The 11,228-nt window shown below is 44.2% G+C and overlaps 1 protein-coding gene across 5 annotated transcripts in view; it reads right to left on the bottom strand.

Annotated features, from left to right (window-relative positions):
- Window positions 1-2,300: 2,300 nt before the first annotated feature.
- HTR2C (5-hydroxytryptamine receptor 2C) overlaps window positions 2,301-11,228 on the bottom strand; it is a 216,437-nt gene continuing 207,509 nt past the window's right edge. For 4 of the 5 annotated variants that reach the window (XM_039717617.1, XM_039717620.1, XM_039717619.1 and 1 more), the window contains one exon: window positions 2,306-6,147. In XM_039717617.1, coding sequence (XP_039573551.1) covers window positions 5,315-6,147 — 833 coding nt within the window. In that variant the 3' untranslated portion in view covers window positions 2,306-5,314. Of the gene's footprint in view, window positions 6,148-11,228 lie in introns of all 5 variants that reach the window. The other variant, XM_039717621.1, reaches the window with a different exon arrangement.

Here is an 11,228-nt window from a genome sequence, read left to right as displayed (position 1 = left end):
GTGGCGTATAGATCTAAAATCCTTCACCTGAAGCCTTTCCATCTCCATGTTGTTGTGGGGTTGCAGCATCCCTGCACAGCTGAGAGGGAATGGCACATCCCATGGATGTTTTCTGACAGCTTCAGAGCACAGGTTTCAGTGTGTGTGAAAGCAAACAAGCAAAAGACCTGAGACTTCCAGAAAAACGGGGAAGAGATAAAACAGATAATAACAACTTCATAGTTAAAAATGAAAAAAAAAAAAAAAAGCATGTTTTTGGATACATGGACCCCCACAAACTACATTATCACTGGAACAGCCCCTACCTGACAATCACACCAGCAGGTATATTTGATCTCCCCATCACAGGTTTCCTCCCCAGCTTTTCAGATATTGCCATTTTTTTTTTCCGAGGGAAGAATAAAGTGTGATGACATCTGTGGCTCTCTGGGATGTGTGCACACATCTGTCTAGCTCTGTCCTTCTGCTTCACCTGCACAAAGCTCGGTGCTCTTTTGTGTGTCTTTTCCTAGGAAAAAGCCTCTGATGCCTTTTCCGCCCCTGAAATGGAGACAAAGCCAAGTGCAGTTGCTGGCACATAGCTATCCTAATGATACTGTGACACAGGGAGGAAAGCCATCCAAGAGACATCTGCTCCTTTGTCACATGACAGGCTCTGCTTTTGGAATACACAATTTGTCTGCCACAGCATCACACACCCTTCAGTAGCTCAAAGGGAAATGGTGTTTCTGAAGGGCTGATTGTGGTTTGCTTTTCTTCCTCAAAAAACATGTTTCTTCTTTGGAATTTGCATCTCTCCAGGGCCCTCGTGGCTCCAACATCTTGGATGGCGACTGGGAAGAGCACCAGGCACCCTCCAGACCACTGATGAAACTCTTCACAGGGCTGTCCAGAAGAAAGGCTCTAAGGATTGACATGAGTGTTTCTGCAGAGAAAACAGCAAGAACAACACTGTTCACAGTGCTTACTCACACATTGCCTCACATTTACATCTGTAAATTATCACTCAGATGAAAACTATTGAAGACTCACAGTTCTTCAGATAATAATGAGCTGTGCTGAGGTGGGATGCCTTAGGACTCCTCAGCATTGGCTCTGAACCTTGTCGCCTCCCAAATGCCACCGCCTTTGGGTAGCTGCTCTTACCTTCCTCAAGCACAGGACAGGAGGAGCTCACCTTCTCCTCAAAGCACACTCTGTGAGGCACACACGGGTCCCCAAACCCACCACAGCTGATCCCATGGATCCCCCCAGACCTGGCTGTGTGGGGCAGCATGTTACAGATGCAGATGAGTGGCTCAGATCTAGAAACAAGGCTGCTCAAGAAGACTCACAGTTCTTCAGATAATAATGAGCTGTGCTGAGGTGGGATGCCTTAGGACTCCTCAGCATTGGCTCTGAACCTTGTCGCCTCCCAAATGCCACCGCCTTTGGGTAGCTGCTCTTACCTTCCTCAAGCACAGGACAGGAGGAGCTCACCTTCTCCTCAAAGCACACTCTGTGAGGCACACACGGGTCCCCAAACCCACCACAGCTGATCCCATGGATCCCCCCAGACCTGGCTGTGTGGGGCAGCATGAGCAGCTCAGATCTAGAAACAAGGCTGCTCAGTCACAGGGATTTGTGCCTGAACACCATGGCCAGCCTTGCTTCTGACCCTGGGCAGGGAAGACTGCAGGCCCCTACAGCTCAGGAAGATGCCAGCTCTGAGCTGGGCTGCCCCCAGAGCAGATTGCCCAGTTCCAGTCCAAGGGGGTGGTCTGTTTGCTGGGGCAGAGCCTCTGCCTGTGTGTGCTGTCCCATGGGCAGCCTGCCTGCATGGCTCCATCTGGTTTGGGAAACAAAGCAGCCAGCACATCTCAGCCTCCAACCATTTCCAAGGAACTATCTTCACTTCTTCAGTCCAAATCAAAGCAAAACACTACCACAGACACTATTTGTAAGACAAAACCATACCTGAGCTGGGATTTGAGGACTCACACAAAGTTTCCAGTAGATGTTTCCACAAGACAGCCCCAGGAAGGGCTTCTGAAGGCACCACCACAGTTAATGGTTACATCTCAGGAGAAGCAAAGGAGCTGTGGGAACAACCTGACTTTGGTTAAGTTTCACAGAACTAAATCAGTTCTTCAAATTCACATAGTTTTAAAAATTGTAAATTTGAACAGTTGTTCCTGAAGGGGAGCAATTTGAAGAGGGAGAATATTCTATCACTGCTTTCACATTTAACAAGTTTTGGGGTTGGGAATGTTGGGACATCTGCTGACACTAATTCCTGTGATTAAGCACCGGTGGGCCATACTTCAAGTATAGGTCCTTATCCTCATTTTTTGTTGTTGGTTTGGTTTTATGTCAGGACATATTTTAACTGGGGACAGATGAAAGAAAGAGAGGGCATGTTCATTTATTAATTTTCTGATAGATCATGAAAAAAAAAAAAGAAGAATGGTTAAACCAACAAACTTTCTTTAATAAATTAATAGCAGCATCACAAAACCCTGATGTGAATGACCCAAAGAAAGTTGGGTACGTGACAGTATTTAACCATTCAGAGAAATGCTCTCCCCTGCTGGCTGGGAGGAACGCAGGTGCTGTAAGGCAGTCAGTCCCCTTGGCTCTTCATCCAGATGAGAGATGGACATCAGAACGGGTCCAGCTGAGGTTGGCATATTTACAGTTCTGGCGCTGAATTTTTTTTAAAAACACTTATAAAAATTCTGAAAATTTTCTGTTCAATTCTCATTATTTACATCCAAATATAGCAGGTTCTCTTTTTGCCCATAGAACAGAAGTGGCAAGGGTGAGACATGAAAGCTCCCATGCGAAGACAATGCCTGTGTGAACACTTACGCTGAGCTCCAGCTGGAAAATGAGCTATTCACACGACTCACACATGTGCTAGAAGCTACTGTAATTCAACTTATTGCTAAATGCTTTCAAATCTGTGGTTGGTTCTGAAAGATAGATATGTATATATGTGTATATATATAAGTACAAACTCACACGTGTGTGTGTGTGTATATATATATATACACATATACATGTTTGGAAGAGATGTGCTATAAATTCACCCAAAGGGGGGAAATTAAAATGCACTGTGATTTTTTTGATTTTTCTGTACTTTTTGAGATAATAAAATCTGTCAGGATAAAGGGCAGTTGCTGAAGGTGCAACTGTGTCTCTGGCCAGTGGTTTTCCTGCTGATTACTTGACCTTTTTGGAGAGGCAAGTGGATTCCCAAGCCTTCAAGCCCATGGCGGTATCTGCAGGCTGGCACATGGAGCAGCTCTGCTGCCTTCTGCAAGCAGTGAGCTGCACTCTGCACTGGGATACCTCATCTGCCTGCAGGGGAGTGCTATGGATTTATCCCAGGAGGGGATGAGGGAGAAAAGATGATCGACTTCATTGCATCATTCTGGAATCAACCCAACAGCAGATACAACCCAAATGTTGTGTTTTAGTAGTGGCCTCAGCAAGGTTGTAGCTGCATACAGCCATGCAACAGCACCTCAAGCACTGGCAGAATTTTCCAGTTCTTCTACAAGTTAGTTTTAATGGAATGAACACAGCAAACTGAGAGTACAAGCAATTCATGTAAATAAAATGTGATTTATCCATGCCTAGTGTAAGCTTCTGTGTTCTGACAATTATCGTAGCCAGAGGCTGTCAGTGATGCTAAATGCATCCGTGTTAGATGGGCACTGCAGCATCTGTGTAGTAGTTAATGAAGATATAAAAACCTTATGGGTGATATCTGGCATTAGACAATACTCCACATAAGGAAATCTGCATGAGAGGCATCACCCCAGAGGCACAGTGCCAGAAAGACACAGTGCCTTGGAGGGTTTGTGTACACAGGAATGCAGAGGAAAATTAATTCAAATTATACATGGTGTATATTAAAAGCAGATTACCTAAAATAAATTCATTCCCAATGTGGATGCTTTCATTAAAGATGTAAGTGGTGTTAATATGATAGACTCTAATTTACTTTGGGAGTAAAATGGAATAAATCAAATTTTAAAGTTTCTCCAGATCCATACTCCATGCAGACTAGCTCCAGGTCTGCTTCCCTGCTGTCCCTGGTCACCATTTGCTTTAGAACCATGTCACCAGCAAATGATTCCAATCACATGCTCTGTTCAGCTCTGCCCACCTCCTCCTGAGACAGAGCAGGGACCTCTCTTACTCCTCTCTCCAGCATTCCCCAGGCAGGCACATCCTGCTGCTCACAGCCTGACCTGGCCAGCACCACACACAGAGAACCTTCTGCTCTGTGCCCAAAGCACTGTTCTGTCACCAGCACTGGGCTGGAAAATAAAAGCAAATGCCAAACCAGCTAAAGAATATCTAGATGTGAGGAGTGAGAAGAGAAGAGATTTGGGCTCTTCCAAAGCCAGAGTGCTCTTCCTCAGACAGGCCAAAGCCCCTGGTCCTCCAGAAATCTGTGAAGGCAGTGCTAGCCACACAGCCTGCTCCACCCCAGAGCTGATGGTTATCTGCAAGACCAGAGGAGGGATTTTAATGGATCCTGGGCCTTCCATTTAGTGAATGTTTGAACTAAATAGCTGGGGATCGTTCTGCCTCTCACACTTCTTCTCCAAGCCTGAGAGTGATCCCAGCCAGGACTGCAAAAAACCACATTCCCTGCCTTTCTTAGGGGAGCCAGAGCCTCCTGAGGGATGGAAAGAAAACAGCAGGATTGAAGAGGGAGCCAGAATCTAACAAAGGTCCCTTGAAGTGCAAGATTGACCCATTATGGCAGAAGCCCCTACACATAACAGGACATGTCTGGCCAGGTGCCTGCACGGCCACTACGCTGCTGTGATGTCTCTCTGCCAGGTTTCTGTAAAGTCTTTACACGGCACAAATAGGGGTGAGGATTTAAAGTATATATTTACTGTCAACTTGAAAAAGAAAGTTATACTGACCAAGTCTAATAGCATGTATTTGATATATAACTATTAACGTGCCATTCTGGACTCCAGCAAATTCCACCTGAGATAAATATTCAGCATTTTTGTTCATGCACTGGAAGAAGAATTCAAACATTTTGTCCATGACATATGCAAAGTAACTAATAGTTCTGATCTAGTATTAACAGTAAATATAGAACCTTAAACTTCACTGCAGTATATTAATATATATTATTTTAAGTACTGGACTGGAAAGACAACTCTTTTTTCTCTTTAAAAAAAACCGAAAGCTTTGTTCAGAATGCAATATTTACACAGTCCTTTGACCGACACTTACATTTTTACACAATATATTTTGGCTACAGATACCCCGTAGCAAAGGTCTGTGAGAGTCACTTTTACACACAGCTCACTCGTTCACTTACAACATTACAGCTGTTTATGGAGAGCTCTGAAGTCCCTGGTTGCATCTCAAGGCCCTCCTCAGCTTCATCTAGTTCCATGCTATTGAACTCATTGCCATTTCGATAACTGGTTAAAGTCAGGTCTTTCCCATACAAAGCTGTTGAAGCCACATTCAGACATTGGTTCTGCCGCAGTGCTGATTTTTTCCCAGGCCTGTATTGGCAGCGGATGTAATTGGAGAAAGCCCTGCGGTAGGTTTTGTTGAAGAGGGTGTACACCAGGGGATTGACCCCAGAGCATACATACCCCACCCAAACAAACACATCCAGGAGTTCACTCAACAGGTCTTTATCACAGGCTTCCTTGCAAAGGACAGACATGACATTAGTGATGAAAAACGGGCACCACATGATGAGGAACAAAAAGAAGACGATGCCCAGGACCTTGGAGGCTCTTCGCTCGTTGTTGATGGACTGCATCGTTCCTTTCCGGAAAAGCACCGCCTCCTTATTTACAGGGGAGTTCAAGTGGGAGGCCCCCTCGTGATTGTGAAGCATTGAGATGTTCTCTGTGTTGTTTTCCTTCTTGAGGCAGTTCACGCTGCTCCTCCTCTGCTTGGGCACCTCTCCACACATGAACACTGTGGCCTGTCTCTGCAGCACCTGGACAGTCAGGCAATACGTGATCACCATGATGATGAGAGGGATGAAGAAAGCCATGAAGGATCCAATGAGGACGAAGTTCTCGTCATTAAGGACACAGGTCCCGTTTACAAACACCCGAGAGTCATCCTGCAAACCAATGACCGGAATAGGCATAGATATCCCTAGGAAAATGAAACCAAAAAGGAGACTGTTACCTTTGGAGACAGGGCTCCAAAGAGGCAGCAGAGACAATGCAGGTCCTGCACGCATTCAGCCCACTGCCTAAAGCTGCTTGGAAGAGAAGTTACTGCTTCCAGGTGAAAGGGAAAACAACCAGCAACACTCCTGGGAGCACAGCTCCAGAGTAGGACGCCCTCTTCCAGGAACAGCAGCAGCTTTGCTGTGCGCCACAGCTCACTCAGTGAATGCAGCCTGACTCCTACTTTTCTAGCATTAATTGGAATTTCATTAATTGGAATTTCTGGGTGTAGAAAAGGCAGTCACCACTCTGCTGTGTTCCACTGACCACTCCATGCCCTCCAGTTTGAGGGGGGTAGTTTGAAATCGCTGTCATAGGGTAGAAAGGAGCAAATTTTAAAGAGCAAAATTTTTAAAATATGAAAGCACTACGGCTATGAAGACTCAAAACCAAGATTCTTACAGTAATTAAAATAGCCCTGACAGAAAAATAGCCACTTTTGCCATGGCATCACAGGCGCATGAAAGTAAAGTTCTGGATCTCAGGGCTGTTGCAGACAATCTCAGTGCAAACAGAAAGTGGTCTCTGCAAGACATCACTCAAATATTTTTCACATGTACTGAGATCCAAACTTCATCCCTTGATCTGTGAAGCTCAGTCCAAAATCAGGACAGACCCAAAACTGTCCAGAAGAAACAACATATTTTGGAATGCCACAACCTGTGTGCATGGGAAAACAGGTGATGGGCCAGATCTAGTTAAAGCATCATGGGTTCATCTAGTCCTGTCTTGTGTCTTTGGCAAATACCAGAAGTTCAGGTCCGTGGTACAAAATGGGGCAGCTGTAAGCACTATACTTCAGAAAATTCCCAATCAAGAATTTGCATCCAGATCTCATTTTTAAAATAACCTTTGAGAGATTTATCTTCGTGATACATCTTATAAATCCTTCATCTCATTTCTAAATCCACAATACTCAATGGCATTCAGCTCCTCAAACTCTGTTTTTCATCTGAACCAAGTGTTTCTTGCTCATTTAAATTTGCTGCCTGATAATTTCCTTTAACCTCCCTCAATACGTCTACTGTGAGAAGCAGTGAATAATCACTATCTGGTCACATTTTCCATCTTCTTAATGATTTTATAGACCTGTTATCATCTCTCCTGTCTGACATCTCTTTTGGAGCTGAAGAATGCTATTCTATTCACTCTCTCCTCATGCCAAACTCGTTCTGTGCCTTTGATTATCTTTATTTCTCTTTAAGTTCTTTTTTGCCCTTTTAAAGAAACAAAAGAAACCCTGCACATCCAAGCAGCTAGAGAGCAAAAAAAGAAATTCTGTGCTCCCCTCCGGGCACCTGGCTGCCATGGAGCACCAGTGGTCTGCAGCTAGAGAGCAAAAAAAGAATTCTGTGCTCCCCTCCGGGCACCTGGCTGCCATGGAGTACCACTCCTCAGTGGTCTATGTGTCTGTGGCTGGCCATGCCCTCCTTGAGCTCCTCCACCCAAGAAATAACCAATACTGAGGCCACTGTTGTGCCTGAATTGCTTTTCTGGAGTTGCTGTGAACATCACACGTTCATAAAGCTAATCCTGTGGGACTCCGAATTTCTTAGCAGGAAGAATTACATGCTAAAGAGATTAACCAGGGCATTTTTAACACTCCAGCTAAGTGTTTTTCAGGATTCTGGAGAATTCATCTGCAATTTGTCATTACCAGAAAATTACCATTTGGCAGTAATCAAGTGATGGAATTTCTTCTGAAAATTAAGGATTATAAATGCCTTCTGTGACTGTAGCATGTGTTTTCTTAGCTCAAGTACTAGTTCCAGGATTTGCTCTTCCTTTCCTCTACATGGCAATGCTCATCAGTTCACCTTTGGCAAGGCAGCTGCTTCCTTTCTGGTATATTACTTATTATCTTGCTTGTGCCAATTCCCTGCCACTGCAATAACCTTCACCTTATAAACCCATCATTAAAGACATCATCCTAATGCTTTGGCTCCATCAAACCACAGACATTTGGGAAATGGTGGAAGTTAGACTGAGCACTCTCTATACAAAGAAGAAATCGGAATTAGGTCAATGGCATTACACTGTATAATTTTATGCTTTAGCAGCCTCTAAAAAACACCTACCCTTTGAAATGAAACTCCAAAATGAATGAAAGTTCATTCATGAAGTAGTCATCCTTTAAGATGGTGTTATTGCTTTAGCCAAATGAGATGAGGTTTTGGGATGTCTTTACACATAAACTGACATTTATGTGATGCACATGAGGTACATTTGGGAAGAATAACATAATTCTGGGATATGATGGATAAACAAATCAAGAGCACTGATGGCAGCTTTAAACTCTGAATGAGCATGAGATAGCTCAGCATTAATGACAGGGAATGAGGGGGCAGCTGCTGGAAAAGTGGAAAAATGGAAAAGTGTCTCTCACCTCTCACATAAGAAAGTGAGATTTCAAACTGAGAATGCACAGAAGAAAGAGAGCACCAAATCTTTGCACTTTCTTCAGATTGGGAAAATCCAGTCTGATTAAGAGCAGTAGGAAGAAAGATGCCCTCAGATGAGCTGGCCACAGGATTTGACTCAGCTGTGTGCTGGATTCAGCACTGTTCAGGGGGCAGCACTTCCCTCATCTCTAATGCCTTCCTTCACCTCACACCTCTCCTTTGGAACTCGTTCTTTAATATATGATTTATCACCAATCCACTGCACAATTGAGTCTGAAAGGGAACTAATTCTCTACACACCTTGGGCAACAGGGACTGACTCACAGTGAGAAGTGCGAAAGGTCTCAGACACCTCAGAGGGGCTTCCTTCGTGGGGGATTACTGCAAAATCACTGCTGCCAGCATCCCAAGTGCACTAATACCTGCTTGCAGACACAGCTCACAGCCTGGCCCTCATTTCAGCAGGGGTGCCTTGATCACCCCTGAGCATTTCCAAGGCTTCTGGACGTGAATGAACACGGATGCCTGCCTGACTTGAGTTCTGCTGTTTGAACAAGTACAGAGAAGGCATCCAGCCTCACTTGACTCAAGCAATCCACAGCACTAACAATGCAGATTTAATTGTCCATAATCAAAGAACTGAGGTGGTCACAGAATACCAAACTCACCACGGCAGTGCAAGGAGGATGAGTGTCAAATCAGGCAAGAGGCTCTGAAGCTGACTGCTGTCCACAGCCCTTTGTCAGTGCTGCTCTCTGAGCCCCAGTGCAGAGCATTTCCTGAGTTTCTCCCTGACACACTCTTCATCAACAGACAACAGGCTGATGTGGTGAGCTGAAGTCTCCAGCCTCAGAGGCATTTTCCAGTTGTGTCAAATAACCCTTTCTAACTAAGGTGGCAGCAAATTCCCCAAAAGAGGCAGTGCTGCTCCAAAAATTTGCAAGGTTAAAGTGCTGCATATCACAGTGCTCTTCAGAGCAAACTTGGTCCTGTTTGAAGCCTGAGCAGTGCCTGGCACAGCTGGATTTGCCCCAGCAAGAAGAGACAACTAACCACTACCAGCCAGTAAGCCAAAAACCAAGTCCCTGCCCTGGGCACCCTTCTGCCAGGCAGCAGCTTGAGCAGGACATCCCTTTACACCACAGCAGAGAAGGTGAATGTGATTTTTTCCTCCTTTAGCTTCTGTTTGACAGAGCAGCAGGAAGCCACAGAGAGAGGGATCCTCTGGATTACAAATCCAATTACAAGGGTTGTCCTAATTGCTGCCTGTCAGCTTTAAAGATGTCCTTAAGCCAGCAGAAATGTTCACCAAATGGGGATTAGATGATACTGTGGGCACAGAGTAACAGATGCTCTTCACAGATTTTAAATTAATAAAACAAAACCCAAATGACTACAAATACAGATTTATAAAATATTTACTAGAGGAAAAAGTTGGCTAAAATGTCCAAATTTATATTCACAGATACTTTGACTTAAATGCAAAACAATACATTTTTTGTGTTTAATACCTTGTTTTCTTCAGTGAAAGCCCAGGAGCCTGACAGACATTACAGAGATTACTGAATAACTGTGTCTTTGATGGTTATTTCCACTAAAAAAGGGAGTAATTTCCACTCTTCTATGAGAACACATTTTCTCCAAGGACAACTAGCTAACTAAAGAAAACAGAGGCATATGGGTTTACTCTGTCTTTCCGTGTGTGGAATTCTCAGGCTGAATACAAAAGTGGTCACATTTTGCTGCAGCTACATGAGCTTGGGAAGGCCAGGGACCACCTCTCCTGGTGTCAGCACTGAATTCAAAGTCTGCTGTGTCCATGGGAAGAGCTCTGCTGCTGCAGGTGGCTTTGGACCTCACTGCCACTCTCCTGACATCTACAGACAATTGAAAGGAGAAAGCAAAGAGAAAGCTGTGTGCCAAACAAGTCTGTGGCTGCCACAAATACACCACTGTAAAAACAAGAACACTGCTGAACACTACATATTCAAATCTATGTCTTTAACCTCATATTTAACCAAACATAAGTGAAAATAAACCTCATATTTAAACTAAAACAAATCTGTTTCGTATTTTAACTGCCTCACAAAGTTCCTGAACATTTCTCTCATTCAGACAGTGAGAAGCAAACCCCACTAGCCAGCAGCTTCCTGACTTGCAGTGTGCAAGAAAAGGCACTAGGTTCAGAAACCACTAGTGTTCGAAATCACTAAAATTCCATATTGTCCCCATATTTCAGCAGACTAACTGCAGTGCCTTTCATGTACTAATATTGCAACAATGCCTCTTCAGGGCAGGATTAGGTGTAGTTTTACCTGACCATTCCAATAAAACAATTGCGCCAGCCTTGTATTGGTTGAAAGCCAAAAATAAAAGGGGGATGAACTTTGAAGGATTTCCCTGCCTGCAGCAAGCACAACTGCAAACAGATGAAAGCCATTAGTGACTGTGCCTGGATGAGCTGCTGACCTTTACTCAAACCTTGGGAGACACTGAGCAACCTAAGCCAGATGGAAAACCAGCAAATAACAGTATAAGACAGAAGAAATAAATTATTTTCCCACCTGCCCTTCTATTTTGCTAAATTACTTCTGTTGGTTTG

Source organism: Passer montanus, unplaced genomic scaffold (assembly GCF_014805655.1).
Source record: "Passer montanus isolate IOZ18808 unplaced genomic scaffold, ASM1480565v1 scaffold38, whole genome shotgun sequence".
Lineage (NCBI taxonomy): Eukaryota > Metazoa > Chordata > Aves > Passeriformes > Passeridae > Passer > Passer montanus.
The sequence above is the reverse complement of the archived record's forward strand: the minus strand, read 5'-3'. Positions and strand labels throughout refer to the sequence as shown.